This window comes from Lagenorhynchus albirostris, chromosome 13, assembly GCF_949774975.1.
Source record: "Lagenorhynchus albirostris chromosome 13, mLagAlb1.1, whole genome shotgun sequence".
In the NCBI taxonomy this organism is placed as follows: Eukaryota; Metazoa; Chordata; class Mammalia; order Artiodactyla; family Delphinidae; genus Lagenorhynchus; species Lagenorhynchus albirostris.
Window position 1 is genome coordinate 60,158,483 of NC_083107.1, and position 19,373 is coordinate 60,177,855.

At 35.7% G+C, this 19,373-nt stretch overlaps 1 protein-coding gene across 5 annotated transcripts in view; it reads left to right on the forward strand.

The window, feature by feature from the left end:
- The window catches only part of HEATR5B (HEAT repeat containing 5B), an 86,488-nt gene extending 73,592 nt beyond the window's left edge, over window positions 1–12,896 (forward strand). For 4 of the 5 annotated variants that reach the window (XM_060169784.1, XM_060169780.1, XM_060169781.1 and 1 more), the window contains 6 exons: window positions 1,142–1,286; window positions 1,779–2,045; window positions 3,417–3,641; window positions 7,637–7,788; window positions 8,942–9,155; window positions 11,986–12,896. In XM_060169784.1, the coding sequence (XP_060025767.1) occupies window positions 1,142–1,286; window positions 1,779–2,045; window positions 3,417–3,641; window positions 7,637–7,788; window positions 8,942–9,155; window positions 11,986–12,290 (1,308 nt within the window). In that variant the 3' untranslated portion in view covers window positions 12,291–12,896. Of the gene's footprint in view, window positions 1–1,141; window positions 1,287–1,778; window positions 2,046–3,416; window positions 3,642–7,636; window positions 7,789–8,941; window positions 9,156–9,961; window positions 10,156–11,985 lie in introns of all 5 variants that reach the window. The other variant, XR_009544208.1, reaches the window with a different exon arrangement.
- The last annotated feature ends 6,477 nt before the right edge of the window (window positions 12,897–19,373 follow it).

Genomic DNA, 19,373 nt, shown 5'->3' on the forward strand with positions numbered 1-19,373 from the left:
ATAAATCAGCAGTGGAGACTACTAGAGAGGAAGGAGGAGAACCAAAAGAATCCAGAATCCAAGTCTGAGTTAATGACCACTAAATCCACAGCACAGGGCATAGGACTAAATAAAGACCAGATGCCAGTTTAAAACAAAAACAAAAACAGAGTTATCAAAGATGAGAGAGTTTCAAGGACAGACAACAGTCTCAAAAGGGACAGAATCCAGTAAATAAGGACAGAAAAAGAGTCCCATGGAGGTTACTGGTGACCTCAGGCATAGCGTTTTCTCAGGTGGATCAAGCCAGATTATAGAAGATCGAGGAGTAAATGAGAGAGTGAAGGAAGTGGCAGCATTCGGTCTGGGAAAGGAAGAAACAAGACAGAGACAGAAGAGAACATGGGGGCAGATGGAAGGATCTGAGAGGTTTTTTGAGGTGTGGGGGGAAATTAGGTAGGAAGGACTTGAGCAGATTCTTATCCTGGGGAAGAGGAGCTTAGCTAGAGAGCGAGGCTGACAACATACGGGGTATGATTGATGTCCCTGAAGAATCCTTGGGAAGTTAAACAGGATGGGGTAGCAGGCATATGAGGAAAGATTACTCAGTCTTGGGCAGGGGCTGGACACTTGATCTTAAGGAAAGAGGTAAAGGTGGCTTCGGTTGCAGTTAAATTTTTTTCTCCCTCTGAAATTTGAGGTGGGTTCATTGGATGGGTTTGATGTAGAAGATTCTAAGAGACTTTCTAAAGTGAGTAGTAAGCGGTAGAAGTTTGTAATAGTTCTGAGATGAATCTGAGAGGGACTTACCAGAATGCCTAGAATTTCTGGTAGACTACTCTTGGGTACTTAGGTTGGAAATCATAAATTGTAGTGGCACTGGATGCTAGCAATATTGTTTAGTCCTAAAGAGAAAAGAAATAGGAGAATGACCATTTTTAAATGGAAAAATTATTTAAGTACATAATAAAGTAATTTTTGACTGAAAATATGTTCAGATAAAATATGACCTTATTTCAAGATTGTTATAATATTTGCTGCATAGTCCAATATATTAATTTTAGCTACCAAATTTATTTTTACATGTATATTTTCTTAGATTTAATAATATAAATGTATCCTTTGAAATTAAAATTAATTTCTCTGTATTAATTTATAATAGCTGATTGGTGTTGAGTTGCTGAGTGTTTTACACCGCCTCCTACTGACCTGGAATCCACCATCCGTCCAGCTGCTGGTGACTGGAGTTGTACAACAGATAGTAAGAGCTGCTCAGGATTATTTGCAAGAAAAAAGAAACACACTAAGTAAGCACTAGAAATTACACTAACATTGAAGTAGATTTCTTTGTACTCTAATTTTTAAAATATTAATACCAGGAAGTTGTTAATTAAAAAATTTAACCATACATTTAGAAGCTTTGCAATTGATTTTGCTTTTCATTAGCATGTTGTAAATGGAATTGCTCATATTCAGCTATCTTTCACCTTCAAAAGGGGCAACTTCACATGTTTCAGCCTAACATATGTGTTACTCCTATTATGAAATACATTCCTAATAAAAACTACCTAATAAAATTTTTCGAAGTAAAAAATGAATTGTCCGTTACTTTTAAGGAGAGGTAAATAAACAGAATTCTAGTCAGGCAGGAATTATTCTGAGAAAGACATATGGCATCAGTTAAACATTTAGTTGTAAATTCTTTTGAAACAATTTATTAAGTATACTTACTGTGTTGTTTCATCTACTATTTTTTATTTTGTTTGCTGAGAATTTCACCAAATTTTCTTTTACCCAAGATGAAGATGATATGGAAAAAGAGTCCTGTCCTGTATTAGGAGAAGGAGGTGACAGTGGTGGTCTTATTCCTGGAAAATCTCTTGTGTTTGCAACTATGGAGCTGTTGATGTTCATTTTAGTGCGGCACATGCCGCATCTCAGTACCAAGATGTCGGACTCTCCAAGTCACGTAGCCACTAAAACTCGACTGTCAGAAGAAAGTGCTCGTTTGGTGGCAGCCACAGTTACCATACTCTCTGACTTACCGTCCCTTTGTTCACCTGCTGGTACGGTATTAATCACTATTTGGAAATGTCTTATACTGTATTAGAGATGAGGTTGCCTTTGATTTTAAGTGCTATTATGATTTATTTTCCTCTTAAATCTTAAAGGAGAAGTAGGGTTTTTTTTAAGGGTTTGTTTACCTTTAGAAACCTATAAAAAAAGACTGAAGGGCTTCCCTGGTGGCGCAGTGGTTGAGAGTCCGCCTGCCGATGCAGGGGACACGGGTTCGTGCCCCGGTCCGGGAAGATCCCACATGCCGCGGAGCGGCTGGGCCCGTGTGCCATGGCCGCTGAGCCTGCGTGTGCGGAACCTGTGCTCCACAACGGGAGAGGCCACAACAGTGAGAGGCCTGCGTACCGCAAAAAAAAAAAAAAGACTGAAGATTTAAGAAGTCAAAAACCCAGGATACCCTTTTCAGATACATGTCAAATAAACTTCAGCAAAGAGGTAGAACCACAGTTTGAGGGAAGACATCGAATGTTAGCAGATAGACATAAAGTGGAATTACTAAACCCTTTATTTTCTGATCTGGTTGCTACTCTTGAGCAACACTGACAAACTAACAAATGTCAGAGGAGAGTGACAACCAACTTTAAGGAGCAACTAAAAAAATTGTAGCTGAAAAAGATAATAGCTGTCTGCAGACACCTAAGAACTAGTGGATGGAAAAGTAGACTTTCCCTCTGTTGTATCTAGAAGGTAGAAATGGTATCAGGATATATAAAGGTGAATTTCAGTTCAACACAAGCCTACAGTTATGAAAACAATGAATTCTCCATCATTGAAGTTGTTAGGCAGACTACAGTGGCTGCATGTCAGAGTGGTGAAGGGAGTCTTTCATTAAGTGGGTGGTTGATTTGATTATCTTAAAGTTCTTTCAGCTACAAATCCTAGGATTCTTTCGTCTCTTTTTGGCTTACCTGTATAGTCTTCTTATCTGTTTCCTGACTTGGTTACTACATTGACTGAATTAGTACTAAGGCTCACTTAGTACAATGAGATTGATTACTTGTCGTGAAATTGCTACACGATTCACCAAGTTTCTCAGGTACTTCTCAAAGTATTTGGTACGGTTTTCCTTCTGTTTTTCTACCTTCCTTCCTTATTTTCATTATGAAGGGCATGATTATTAAATAAGTGAAATACTAGAAGTAATAAAAACAAGGCAAGCTGGGAAAAGAAAGAAAATATTTCCTTTGAAATAACTTGTGACTTTTTTTCCAAACATTGAATTATAGTAATAATAATGCAGTAAATTTTGTATAAATACAAGGAAAAGAAATAATATTAAACGATAAAAAATATAAACAATTGAAATAACTATAATATGGGAACTATTAATTACGAGGCAATCTGATTTGTTTTTATTTCAGGTTGTATGACAGTCCTGCCCACGATTCTGTTTTTAATTGCAAGAATATTGAAAGACACAGCGATAAAGTCTGCAGATAACCAGGTTCCTCCACCAGTCAGTGCAGCTCTTCAAGGGATCAAAAGTATTGTGACACTTTCAATGGCCAAAACTGAGGACACTCAGAAACAGTGGACAGCTCTAATTCGTAGCACTCTGGCATGCATCCTAGAATATTCTCAACCAGGTAATCTAATCAGTTTAAAATTTTTTAAAGTTTATTAGGATATCTCTTCCCTAATAACTAATTGAATGAGCTCATCAGAAAACTGCTCTGTAACACTGAATCAACTCAGAGAGGTAGTTTAGTCCCATCTTTCAGATGTGAACTTTTAGTTCCCCATTCTGGATATTGACTCTGAATGCCCTTGTCTTAGCACTTATATACATTTTGGGAGGTTTCCCCAAAAAGAAAGGATGTATGCATATAAAGCTCTTATACATTGTTTTGAACTCCTATATAGTTGTCCATCACTTAAATTTATCAATTATTATTCATTCCCCTAACAATGGATATTTTTGCTATTTCTCATTTTTCCCAATTATAAAAATTGTCTCAGTGAACATCCTTATAAATTCCTTATGTGCTTTGTGCTATGAGATTTTCTAGGGCATACCCCTATAAGTGGAATTGATGACACATTTTAATTTTATCAGACATTGCCAAATTGTTCTCCAAAGTAGCTGTATGAATTTGCACTTCTACTAGCAGTGCATGATCCCCACCAATACATGGTATTTCAGACTTTTAAATTTCATTATCTGATAAGTAAAATGTACTATCTTACTGTTTTAATTGGCATTTCTCATTTTCCTAGTGAGTATAAGCATTTTTCATGTTTGTGTCTAATTTGGGGGGAAATGCTTATTCACATTTTTATCCATTTTTCTTCTGTGTTTGACTTTTTCTTTCATTTTATTTCTGTTGTAAATGTGAAAGGATTGAAAACAAAGAATAATAATTAAAGATTTGCCATATTGCCTATTAAAACATTTCCACAGTATCTAAAACTGTGGAGTGGGCCCAAGAACGAACAGATAGGGCAATGAAACAGAACAGATTGTTTTAAAACAGACATTCATCCACATGAGAATATAATACATGATAAGGGCACATTCATTATTCTTCAAATGGTTTGTGTGAATTAGACATTTCAGATATCAGTTCCAGTTATTTTCTCCCCTTATATCATGACTCTAAGTAAATACGAGGTAAGTTAGAATGATAATGTAAAATTTTTAAAATAGGTAAATAAAATATAGGTGACTCCTTTATGTCAGAATGACAAAGGATTATGTAAGCGTAAGTGAATGGTAAGTATCACAGAGGAAAATATCAGTGTATTGGACTATAGAATTTAACATCTACCTGTCAAAAACAACGGCATTAAAAAATGGTTGAGGGCTTCCCTGGTGGTGCAGTGGTTGAGAGTCTGCCTGCCGATGCAGGGGACACGGGTTCGTGCCCTGGTCCGTGAAGATCCCACATGCCACGGTGCGGCTGGGCCCATGAGCCATGGCCACTGGGCCTGAGCATCCGGAGCCTGTGCTCTGCAACGGGAGAGGCCACAACAGTGAGAGGCCCACGTACCGCAAAAAAAAAAAAAAGGTTGATAAATCCTAAAAATTCTTGTCAGAAGGAAAAAGATTTTTTTCCTATTTCTTTAATTTTGTATCTGTATGAGATGATGGATGTATCGCTAAACTTGTGGTAATCATTTCATGATGTATGTAAGTCAAATCATTATACTGTGCACCTTAAACTTACATAGTACTGTGTGTCAATTGTATCTCAATAAAACTGGAAGAAAAAAATTTTAAAAATAAAAGATAACTGAAAAAAAGATCAAAAACTGAAAATAATATTTATGTCAGTGTTAATATCATTAATGTACAAAGAAGTCTTTTAAGAAAGAAGGAAAGAGCACGCATTATTAAAAAGGAAATCGAGATGCCCACCAAGTATATAAAAAAGTTAGCCACATTATTATATAAGCAAAAAAATACAAACAAAAACAAAGTAATATAAATTTTTACCTGTAAAACTGATTTTAAAAAATTGTATGTACAGGTGGAATTGATACCAGGAGAACATTTTCATACTTTGCTGAAGGGAATTAATACAGTTTAAACTTTCAGGGAATCAATTCTGCAAAATACACACAGAGCCTTTAAGAATTCATACTCTGACCTTATTGATCAAAAACTTGTGTTCAAGGTTATTTATCACAGTCTATTTTATAATAATGAAAATATGAAAGTGATAAATATAACTATCTGGCAGTGGGAAAAATATTAAATATATCATGGTATACTCATTTGGATTATATATCCATTATATCTATTAAAAATCATGTTTATAAATAATTATATATAAAAAAACTAACCCAGACCAGAAGAAATTAATCAAAAACCTAGAAATTAAACTATCGCTAGATGGTAGTATTACAAGTTTTATTTTCTTTCCCATACGCTTGTTATATTTTAAACAAACTATGTACTACTTATATCACCTGAAATTTTTTAGTATTAATATTTGGAAGGGAAAACTTTAACTAGTTTTATTAATGTTACTAAAACTATTTTAGCTTTATCATGAGTTAATATTTTTCTTTTTAGCATAGATTTTTAACAAACTAAAGAAACATTAAATGCCATAATTATATACGAATGTAAATGTATATATGTGTATGTTGATAGAACAAGAAAAAGTAATTAAGAATTCGTTTAAAAATATATTGTTTCAGTTTTCATGGGGGTGTCCATAATCAATAATCATGTTTTTTAAATTGTCAATTATAAGAGAAGGTTTTGATATTTTATCCAAGTTCATTCATGTTAGATAAATTTAAAGGTATATGATAAGATAATTAAATTGCCTAAGCTAACCTGTCCAGAGCTGAATTCTCAGTAGGCACAGTCAGTATGAAGTAGGGATCAAAGCCATGGGTGTATTTTATAGTATTTGTAAGCCAGGCAAGCAGAACTTCTTGCTTTACGAGAAGAGTTTTGTAATAGAGAATTTCCTTTATGGAAATCATATTTCTTACTATAAAATCTGAGACTTCCACTTTAAAAAATGTGCCAATGTATGTGTGTAACACACACACACACACCCCTCCATGGATGTAATGAATCACTCTTAAGATTGCTATAATATTTTTTTTCATTTTTAAAACCTTCAATTTTGAAATAGATTCAAACTTTTTAAAATGTTACAAGCATAATATAGTGAACTTCAGCATACCCTTCTAGATTTCACCAATTGTTAACATTTGCTGCATGTTTTATTTTTTCTATAATCCACATATTATTGTTGATATTATTAATTTTGCTGAACCATTTGAGAATACATTGAAGGCATCATGACTCTTTACTCCTAAATACTTCACAGATAGCCTAAGAACAAGAACAGTCTCTTACATAACCACTGAAGAATTATCAAATTGAGGCAATTTAACATTGATACAGGGCCTCCCTGGTGGCACAGTGGTTGAGAATCCGCCTGCCAATGCAGGGGGCATGGGTTCAATCCCTGGTCCTGGAAGACCCCACATGCTGTGGAGCAACTGAGCCCATTCGCCACAACTACTGAGCCTGTGCTCTAGAGCCTGCAAGCCACAACTACTGAAGCCCTTGTGCCTAGAGCCCGTGCTCTGCAACAAGAGAAGCTATCACAATGAGAAGCCCACGTGCAGCAACGAAGACCCAACACAGCCAAAGATAAATAAATAAATAAATTTGTATATATAAAAAAAAAAGAGAGAGAGGGTTATTGTTCAAGAATGAAAGTTTTTTGTGTGTGTGTGGTACGCGGGCCTCTCACTGTTGTGGCTTCTCCCGTTGCGGAGCACAGGCTCTGGACACGCAGGCTCAGCGGCCATGGCTCACGGGCCCAGCCGCTCCGCGGCCTGTGGGATCTTCCCGGACCGGGACACGAACGCGTGTCCGCTGCATCGGCAGGCGGACTCTCAACCACTGCGCCACCAGGGAAGCCCTAGATTTTAAAAAAATTTTGTTTTATATTGGAGTTTAGTTGTGTTAGTTTCAGGTGTACAGCAAAGTGATTTAGTGATACATATACATATGTTTATTCTTTTTCAGAATTTCAAAACATTTTAGGAACAGCATATTGCTTTCATTTTTTATATGTGTCAACATTTCATTATTCATATATTTCAGAAGATTCTATGCCTATGCCTGATGAAGTAAGCATGCTAACAGCAATTGCACTCTTCCTGTGGTCTGCTGGCAGTGAAATAATAGGAGTCCAGTCACTGCAGAATGGCTGCATGAACAGATTTAAAAACGCGTTAAATTCATGTGACCCATGGGTAAGTTGCACTTAAAACATAGTGTTAAACCTTCCACTTTATCAAGAAAGTTTCAGATTGATTCATTAAAATTTGTGATACATCAAATGAAAACTTAAGTATTTGCTATACGACTTTTCAACAGAAAACTGGAAAAGATCACTGGTTTAAGCATTAGGAGAGACATGTATATGTTTATTTATATCTACAGAAATTGCCCAGTATCTAAAATATTTGCTCAACCCTGGCCTATATTGGTAGAGACTTTATGTGCTTCTGTTTTTCACTGTTTACTTAATGACACCATTAAAGGATAAATATATATTATAACATGTTTTAATGGGCCTATTGGAAACTCTGTTTTCTAGAAAATAAGTTTTATTTTTTTACAGTGTTAGTGTCTAAACTACTGATTCTCAAACCTGCTGCACATCAGGAAAAAAAGCAATTTAGTTAACATCTACCATTATCTTCCTAAACCAGAGTCTCCGGAAGTGTGGTCCACAGATCTGTATTTTAAAAATATTCCCCAGGCATTTTTTATGTCCAGCAATGTTTGGTAGCTTTTCTTCCACCAAAGCACTGAAACAGTTTCCCCTCAATATTTTTCATGTACATTCGTGTGTTGATGGACCTTCCTTTTTTTGTTTGTTTGTTTCTTACTAACATGAAGTCTTTCTAATCTAAAGTAGAGCCACTGAGACCTTATTTTCTAGGCCTGGAACACTTAAATTGGTTTAAGAGGTGTCTAAGTAATATATTTTTATAGCTTTGTTTGGCATCCGTCAAATATTAGCCTTCCATACTAAATATATTAGGTTAAAGTGGGAGGGAGATTTGTAGATTAAAGAAAGAATTAAAAACACAAATTAGTATTCCCGGTCTCTAATTTCTTATACACTATAGAAATACACAAATTATATTAGCAGTGGTAATTTGGGAGTTAACGTATAAGGAATGTTTATTGGATTAATTTTTTTCCGTTTTATTTAGTTAGCATGTTGGAAGTTTTATTACTCCATTTCTGTAAGTAGAAATGGCATTAATTCTTCCCACATTTCTGTTTTCATCCTGCAGTATTGCTTGTTTTCAGTATATATTAGGATGCAGTGTGATTGTAGAGCAGGTAAGAACTGTCACACATGTAAATTAATAAAATGATTTTCTTGTGTAGGTTCAAGCCAAATGTTACCAGCTTCTCCTCTCAGTCTTTCAGCATTCCAATCGTGCCCTTTCAACCCCCTACATCCATTCATTAGCTCCAATAGTGGTTGAAAAGCTAAAAGCTGTTGAAAGAAACAGACCAGCCAGTAATACAGAACTTTTAGCTGTTCAAGAAGGAATCAAAGTTCTTGAAACATTGGTTGCTCTTGGGGAAGAACATAACAGTAAGTATTTTCCTCTAAAAAGCCACTAGTCTAAAATGAATATTTGTATTATATATAAATTTTCTTTGCTATTTGACACAGGCCATTGCAACAGTAAGTTTACTAAGGGTGGTTACTATCTGAAAGATTAATGTTTTTGCTCGTGATGCTAACAAAATTGAGTTGATTTATGTTTATTTTTTAAGAGCAAGAGGTTAAATTACTGATGGCATTTGAACCCACAGATTGTTTTATTTTCTAGAAATGTACTCTTTAAGAACCAGGGAAAATATGGCTGCCTAATAGATTTTTTAAAATAATACATTTTAGTGTTCATAATAGAGGTATAAAAGCTTTTTAACAAATAGGACAAATAGGACCAGATTAGCATTAATGATGCCAAACATCATTATTAAAATACCTCAAAATTTGAAATTTTTAAATTGCTGTTATTTAATTTAATGAAGAACTACCACATACATCCATTTAACCAGAGACGTATGCAACTTAACACTTACTCCTCTTTATTCCCTGCTAAATCTTAATTTCATCACAATCTAAAATTTATCTTAAAAAATATGACAATTATTACAGAAAGACTGTACTTTTTAAACTAGTACCTTATGATTGAATGTTAAGCTGTTTCCAGTTTTTCAAGATCATAAATGAGATAAGTGTTCTTTTTTCTTATATAAATTTATTTTATTTATTTTTGGCTGTGTTGGGTCTTCGTTGCTGAGCACGGGCTTTCTCTAGTTGTGGCTAGCAGGGGCTGCTCTTCATTGCGATGTGTGGGCTTCTTATTGTGGTGGTTTCTGTTGTTGCAGAGCACCAGCTCTAGGCATGCGGGCTTCAGTAGTTGTGGCACCGCAGGCTCAGTAGTTGTGGCTCACGGGCTTAGTTGCTCAGCGGCATGTGGGATCTTCCCGGACCAGGGATCGAACCCATGTCCCCTGCATTGGAAGGCAGATTCTTAACCACTGCGCCACCAGGGAAGTCTGAGATGAGTATTCTTGTACAGGTATCTTTGCACACATTTTTAAATTATTTCTATCAGGTAAATTTTTTTAAGTGAAATTACTGGGCCAAAAGGAATGCACATTCTAAAGCTTTTAATATATATTGCTAGATTACTCTCCAGATAAAAATTACATCAGTTTTTTCTATCATAAAATTTTTCCTCTTCTCTTGAAAGAATTTCACACAAAATTGGAAAGGTAGTAGAGATCTTTTAAAAGCTATTGCTGATAGCTTACCTATAAAATAATAATCCAGAACTATTACAGTGGAAGAGAAGAATACAGAAGTGATTATGAAAAAAAAAAGTTGCTCTGACTTGACGAGTAACTGGTTAGGGGGACAAGAGAAAGAGAGAGCCAAATATTACTGTGTTACCTGGAAGAAGCATGGAAGCAACGTTAAAACTGGAAAGGTCAGGAAGAAGAGCTGTTTGGGAGGAGTTGATAAGTTTAGTTGAAACTAGATATTAACAGATTATTTGGGTAGAAATGTTATGACTGACATCATGGCCTGTGTTTGGTAACTCGACATAATTTTATCTTTATTTTTATTTTACTCACTTAAACTCCATAAACATGGGGACTAAATCTTATTCATTTTGTAATCTTAACACTGAGCTTATTGACTTTTGCATAGTCAGTATTTAAATATGTTTGAGTTGAGTTGACTCTTGGGATCAGTTCCTGAACAAGTGCCCTAATTTAGGTAGGGAAGAGTCTTATACTTTTTCAAATAATTCTCTGTTGTTTGAATTCTTTTAACAGCAGAATATATTTACATATTATTCATGAAATTAAATATAGTTTGATAGTTAATTAGACTTCAACAAGGTTCATTAAATGAATAACTCTTTAATTTTCCATTTAAGAGTCAATTAATTTAAGGTATGAAATAACCAAAGCAGTGTAGCTTCAGTTCTCCAACCAATTTCTAGTATTTATTATTAGTGAATTACATCAACAATAAGCACCATCACAATTTCTTCATTTTTTAAGGGACTGCTTCACTCAGATAACAGATGTTTTGTACTATAGCAAGACTTCTAAGTGGTAGAATAAGCAATTGTCATTTTTTAAAAATTAAAACTAAATCTGAGTCTAAGTGCCATGCAAAAACCGAAGGGAGGGCTTCCCTGGTGGCGCAGTGGTTGGGAGTCCGCCTGCCGATGCAGGGGACACGGGTTCGTGCCCCGGTCCGGGAGGATCCCACGTGCCGCGGAGCGGCTGGGCCCGTGAGCCATGGCCGCTGAGCCTGCGCGTCCAGAGCCTGTGCTCCGCAAAGGGAGAGGCCGTGGCAGTGAGGGGCCCGCGTACCGCAAAAAAACAAAACAAAACAAAACAAAAACCTAAGGGAGATGGTTGCCATCACATTAACGTATACATTCACTCAGTCCTTTGATGGTATCCTCCTAATGAATGCTTCAGGTTTCTGTTCCCTATTCCCTCTATTCTCCAACCTCCCTATTCTGGAATACCCTTAAAATTTTCATAATTTTATTCTCAAAATACATTTTACCAGATGACAATTATAAAGTGTTCATTCCTTTTTAACCTTTTAGCCAGTATTTTTTTAATAAAACTAATATAAATGCAAAATATATAATCTTAACAGGAAATCAAACCTGATTTCCTCCCTTAACATGGCTTGGACAGTTAGTAAGTATTCAGTATTAATTATGAATAATTACTGAGGTCTAAAATTAGATCATGCACGTTTACTTCGATTTTATTATAATTCAGACTACTGTAGTAATTGCCTAATTTTTAAATAAAGGTTTATTGTAATTTTCAGACTTGTGATCATCTTCAGACTTTATCTTTGTTATTTGCAGGAGTCCAGTTACTTGCTCTTTTAGTTCCCACTTTGATCTCTTACCTGCTGGATGAAAATTCTTTTGCCTCAGCAAGCACAGCTTCCAAAGATCTTCATGAGTTTGCACTCCAGAATTTAATGCATATTGGACCTCTGTATCCACATGCTTTCAAGACAGTAATGGGAGCGGCTCCTGAGCTGAAAGTACGTTTGGAAACTGCTGTTCGAGCAAGCCAAGCCAGCAAAGCTAAAGCAGCCGCCAGGCAGCCGGCCCCAGCCGTGCATTCTGCACCAACAATTAAGCTAAAAACAAGTTTCTTTTAATGTGCTATTCCACTCGTTTTTGTTTATTTTGTCAATTAGCACCTAATTATTGATAGCCACTGTATCATTCCAGTCTATAGGTTCTACTTTATTTGTATATAGGAATTATATGCTTCCAAGTAGGGTAAGTGAAATAATGCTCACACTGGTTTCTGATTTTGAAGGAATGATTTTTTTTTTATTATGTGGTGAATGTGCTTTCATTTTTTTCCTAATAATGTTTCTCTTTTATTAATTTATTCTTTAAACACTGAGCCATAGTCTTTTAAATTAAATGCAAAAAAATTGTATCATGTAGTTGAGCAGCCTATTGATATTGTCAGGGGGAAAAATAGGTCATATTCTGCATCTGTTATAAAAAAAATTAATTGAAAAGCAAGCTGAATTTAAATTTTGAAGTAACCAAAATAATGTGAAGTGTTGGTTTTGCGTTGTATCTATTAAGAATAAAGTTAACATTTTCTTAGCATTTCTCAGAAAGTCCTTACCTTTCAGACAGATCTTTTTACCTTCATATTAGATTACTAAATTATACTTGTGTATATTTTAGTTAACTAAATTAAAACTCATTTAAACATTCATTAAAATGTTTCAAATGTGGAATAATGTTCTGGGTTTTTTTAATGGCTAAAATTTGGCCTCACTTATGCTTTGTAATTACAGAGACTTGAGTCTGGCTCTGATGGTTAGTTTCATTCATCAAACATTTATTGAGTTCCTACTGTGTATAAGGCATCAAGCTAAGTGCTGCAGGGCATACAAAAATGAATATTATAGTTATGCCAGACTCTCATGCAATGGGAATTTTACCACGTCAAATAAATAATTGATGACATGAATGTTTGCCACAGTGTTTAGCACACTTTAAACACCTGGTTTTACCACACAGTGTGATATAGACTGAACCTTTCTGAACATTCCAAAGGAATACCTATTCATCATCTGCTACCTCCTACTTATTCTCTCTCATACCCTCACTGATTGGCATCTAATACAGCCTTGCCTTCCTCATTTAGTCTTTAGATCTCAGATAGGTGCGTTCTCACCTATTTTCTTACTGACTTCTATTTCTGCAGGGTTTTTTTGTATTTTACACCTGCTTTTCCAAAGTTATTCTCCTTGTTTTTAGACTTTTTTTGGTAACACTTATCGAGATACAATTCACATACCATACAATTTGCCCATTTTAAATGTATAATTCAGTCGTTTTTAGTATGTTCACAATGTACTATAACCATCACCACAGTCAGCTGTGACCATTTTCGTTACCCTAAAAAGAAATCTGGTACTCTTTAGCTGTCGCCCCACAAGCTCTCTGCTTCCCCCCAGCCTTACACTATTGCTGATCTGCTTTCTGTCTCTATCAATTCTCTTATTATGAACATTTCATATAAATGAAATCATACACTATGTGGTCCTTTGTGACTGGCTTCTTAACATTTTTAAGGTTTATCCATGTGGTAGCATACATCAGTACTGCATCCCTTTTAATGGCTGAATACTATTCCGTTCTATTTATATTATATTTTGTTTATCCATTAGTTGATGGGCGTTTGGGTTGTTTTCACTTTTTGCCTATTACAAATAATGCTGCTGTAAACAGTTGTATACAAATGTTTGCGTTACCCTGTATTTTCATTTAGCTTGAGTGTATACCTAGGAGTGGAATTGCTGGCTCAGTGGGAACTCTGTGTTCAACTTCTTAAGGAACTGCCAGACTGTTTTCCAATCTCCTTGTTTCCTGCACACATAACCGCTTTTCACTTATCTATTTATAAAGTATGTTTGTTTCTGCCTTGGCTATTTTCTGCTGTTCTTCGAACCCAGGCTTTTCCCATCATTTCCTACTTCAGGATAGTCTACATCATGCAGTAGCAATGGTTCTCTCTCTCTCTCTCTCTCTCTCTCTCTCTCTGCCTTCTCTCCCTCTGTCTCTTTCTCCCTTTCCTGTCACCAGTACATCTTTATACTTTCTCTAGACTCTTCTGAGCCATTGACAACTTCTGGTTTTCTATAATCATATCTATAAAAGGAATATCTGTTTGAAGAATTATATTTATTAATTTGTTTCACTGCTCAACTTATTTCTTTTTTTTTAAGATGTTTGGGGTAGGAGTTTATTAATTAATTTTTATTTATTTTTGCTGTGTTGCGTCTTTTGTTTCTGTGTGAGGGCTTTCTCTAGTTGTGGCAAGTGGGGGCCACTCTTCATCGCGGTGCGCGGGCCTCTCACTATCGCGGCCTCTCTTGTTGCGGAGCACAGGCTCCGGGCGTGCAGGCTCACCGGCCATGGCTCACGGGCCTAGCCGCTCCGCAGCATGTGGGATCTTCCTGGACCAGGACACGAACCCGTGTCCCCTGCATTGGCAGGCGGACTCTCAACCACTGTGCCACCAGGGAAGCCCTGAAATCATCTTTATATATTCAAATCTGATACCTTGCTGAAAACTCTTCAGTTGCCTTACCATAAAGACCAATTCTGTAAAGTACCCTCAAGCCCCTGCATAATCTGGCCCCTGCCTACTTCATCTCATTTTATTTCATCTGATCCTATAACCATACGCAGTATACCTACATGTCAAATGAAGATACCTTGGTACTTCCACATAGGGACATTGTAAGGTTCAAGTTAATGCATATAAAATGCATTGTTTTTATTGAGTAAATGCTTAATAAGTACCAGCTGTAAAAAATAGCAATTATTACTTCCTTTGTGTCAGCTGTATTGGACTTCTTTCAGCATGTCAAATGCACTACAATATTTTTTCATTAGGTGTTTGAATTTTGCTAAAAAGCTCCATTTCACCTTATTCTAGCTTGTTTATACTCATCGTTCATGTTTTAATCTGGTTACATTCTCATAAAAATGTTGCAGCATTAATTTGATTATTGCCATATACTAAACACTGTATTATTTAAATTATCTTTTTCTCCTGTAATGAAAATGTATGTATTGGCTCTTTAAGCTTGAATACAATCAGCTCATGGGTTGTAATGTTATACATTTTGAGTTCGTGTGAAAGTGTATATGAGCTGGTTCAAACCACTCCTCTTGTTACTTCATGTCCTGCAGCTGGGGGGAAATCTGGGCCAGGAGATAACATAGATAATGGTAGGATTTTCCATCACAGAGGACAACTGGAAGTGCTAAAATTAACACATATTGAACAACAGTAGCATATTGAGGGCCTGCAGAGTAGAGGGAGAGATGCATCACACGCAAAATAAGTTAAATCTTTTTAAAAAAAACTTAAGGACACATGGTCTTCAAAAATTAAAACACAAATGTACTGAACCTCTTTAACCTCATTCATTTTTCTTATTTTTCTAGCACGATGCTCAGATTTGTCCCCTACATCATGTTTATGAGAAAATAACATATCACATTTAAATTCTTTTGAGAACTGACTTAATGTATGTTAAAGGACTGGACTATCAGATGGGAGTTTGGGGTGGGAGGTGCTGTCCTGAGCAATTCAAGCCTAAACGAAGATAGGGTGTTTCTGCTGAGAAAAGTCTCCACCTGGGAAACGAGTGGTCCCTGTTGCATAGTTGGCAGGAATAGCCAGCTTATAAAAATGTCCTTCTCTCCCCACCCCCCCACAGTTATTTTTATGTAATGAAGATTACATTAGTTGTCTGAAATTCAATTCCTGCCTTAGAAATAGGGGCACCATAGTTATTTTTTTAAAAAAAAGAAAGAAAAGAAAAATCTGTTGAGTAGAACTTTCATTGGCTGGAAAATTTAAAGAGAGAAGGGTAGAGAAGCAAGGGATGGAGTTGATGGGGAGAAAGGTTAGGAATGTGTTTTTAAGAATAGTTTATCTTTGCTTATAGAAATAGAATCTTCAGTTGATCACCATCAATATTCCAAGAGAAGTCTTACTACAGCTTCAGAGCTATATTATCATTTTATTGCCTCCCTGTGTTAGATATTTAGATTTCTTAAAGCAATCCTGAGTTTAGATTTTAAGTATTTATTTCTCTAAATATCAGTCACTACAAATTTAAAACCAATGTTAATTTCAAAATTAAATTTTGTTAATTTATTAAATTAAAAAATTTAATTTTGAAGTTGAAATTAGGTAACTACTTTCAACCAAAAAAATAATAGTAATAATAATTATAGTAAACAATAGAAGCTATTTCCCCACCCTATCAGAAGACTGTGATGTAGATTTAACTTCTGGACTCCAAGAAAAATTTCAGATAATAAAATTCCTTGTTTCCCAACTTGTGATTGGCTGTTTCCCCAGCCCTGTCTTTACCAGACTTCAAATCTGGGGAGTAAAGTTTGGAGACTCAGGAAAGGTGGAAGCAGGGGCTGGCCCCATGAATTAGGCAGAAAGAAGAGGTGAGAGAAATTAGGGAGCAGGCACATGGTAGAAGAGACATATACAGTGGGCTATTGCATGTTCCTCTGCCCCAAAGTTCTCTTCAGCCTAGCAGAGCCCTCTCTACAGTCAAGTGGTCTACTCTTCTTTTTTTCTGGCCAGAATTTGCAAAGAGCTATCAAGTTCAGTTTGAAGGCTTTTCTTTAAGCCTTAAATAGAGATCCAAGTAACTGGTCATTTTGGATAGTTTTTTTTTTTTTAATAGCCACTCATTTCAATAAAAAATTTTTTTAAGCAGATGAATTGTCATTTTGGGGAACCATAATCCCCACCCCATAAAGCACACACATATAAATCAAAAAATAGCAAACACTCCAATTACCTAAATAACCTTTTAGCGTTTCACAATTTCTCTCTTTAAACTGGTTATACTAATATATAAATCAACATTTCAGCAGCTGCTCTCTGTGCTTGGAAAGGAAATCCTACTTTTTGTGTCACAGGCTTTATTAATCACAGAATGAAGTAATCAGAAAACCAGCAGCAACACCCTGAGGTCTGAAGACTTCATGGTTGAACACAGATGTTACTTTTTTTAAAAGATTATTTTAACTCTGCTGAATTAAAGCTCTGAATAGGGGATGAGAAAAGAAAAAACAATTATTGAGCCCCCAGTAGTCATGATTTTCAGTTAGTCTGTGAACTTGTAATACAGTAAAAACTATCATATTCAGTATATATTATATTGTCAGGCACTATGCTAAGGGATTTACATTTCTTCTCTCATTTAATCTTCACAATAACTTTGTGAGGTAAATACTATTCTCATATTAAAAATGAGAGAACTACCGCTAAAAAAAGTTAAACCATTTGTCCAAGATTTCCAGGTTTTAAAAGTTGTAAAGTGAGGAAAAACATTTAGATTTAACTCATTACAAATAGCATGTCCTTTCTAGTTATTAATGTTTTCAGGATATTTTTTTGAAATTCAAAAACATTTTTGCTGTTGTATCTGAAAATGCACATCCAGAGAGGACTCCAAGAGGTTTGCCATATTCAGTTTCATGTTCTGGGTGGTAGTTGCATGCAATTGTTCAGTTTGTGAAAGTTCCCTGAGATGTTCACTTAGCACTTTGGAGGTTTTCTGTACCTGTGTTATATGCGATAAAACATTTACTTAAAAAAAGTAATTCCTGCTGAACACAGAAAATGTGACAGACAGGCACAGAGAAAACAAATCACTGGTAAGCTCACTACTCAAAAATTAACATTTTCAGGAGCTGATTCAGTATAGGAAGAAGTGATGAGATTCATGGTCCTTATTTTCTTAAAGCAGTTTAGAGCAAAAGAAATCTACGAGAAGTTCTTTTAAAAGTAATGATGTTTTGGGGCTTCCCTGGTGGCGCAGTGGTTGAGAGTCCGCCTGCCGATGCAGGGGACACGGGTTCGTGCCCTGGTCCGTGAAGATCCCACATGCCACGGAGCGGCTGGGCCCATGAGCCATGGCCACTGGGCCTGAGCATCCGGAGCCTGTGCTCTGCAACGGGAGGGGCCACAACAGTGAGAGGCCCGCATACCACACACACACAAAAAAAAGTAATGATGTTTTTTGTTAAGTTACAAAAGAAATATTACCAGATGTGGAAATTTTTGGGGAAAAAAAAGTAAATTTCTTAGAATTCCACCTTAATATAACCACTCTTAATATTTTGGTGTACTGAGTGAAGGTTTTGTAACATGATAGATCATAAATACTATTTTATGTGTAAATAAGTCCTTGAAAGGCAAAAAAGTATTATAATAAGGTCAAACTATGAATTAAAGCAGTGCTGTTGTATATATGTGATAGTCCAAGTTATCTCTATATTTATTTATTTATTACCTTTTGACCCCACTCATCCATTTCTCCTACCCCCCACCACTGACAACCACGAATCTGTTCTTTTTATCTATGAGATTGGTTTTTTAGGGTTTTTTGGTGTGTGTGTGTGTGTGTGTGTGTGTGTGTGTGTGTGTTTAAATATATATATAAGAGAGATCACATGCTATTTGTCTTTCTCTGACTTATTTCACTTAGCATTGTGCCCTTTAGGTCTATCCATGTTGTTGCAAATGGCAAGATTTCATTCTTTTTTATGGCTGAATAATACTCCATTGTATATATATACACTGCGTATTCTTTATCCATTCATCCTTTGATGGACACTTAGGTTGTTTCCATGTCTTGGCTATTATAGATAATGCTGCAATGAACATGGGAATGCAGATATATCTTTGAGATAGTGATTTCGTTTCTTTCAGATATATACCCAGAAGTGGAATTGCTGGATCATATAGTAGTTTTATTTTTAATGTTTTGAGGAAACTCCATATTGTTTTCCATAGTGGCTGCAACAATTTATATTCCCACCAATAGTTCCCTTTTCTTCACATCCTTCCCAACACTTGTTATTTCTTGTCTTTTTGATTATAGCCATTCTAACAAGTGTGAGGTGATATCTCATCTTAGTTTTTATTTGCATTTCCCTGATGAGTAATGATGTTGAACATCTTTTCCTGTGTCTGTTTTGGCCATCTGCATGTCTTCTTTGGAAAAATGTCTATTCACATCTTCTGCCCATTTAAAAATCTGATTGTTTTTTACTGTTGAGTTGTATAAGTTCTTTATATATTTTGGATATTAAACCCTTATCAGATATATGATTTGCAAGTATTTCTCCCCTTTAGTAGGTTGCCTTTTTATTTTGTT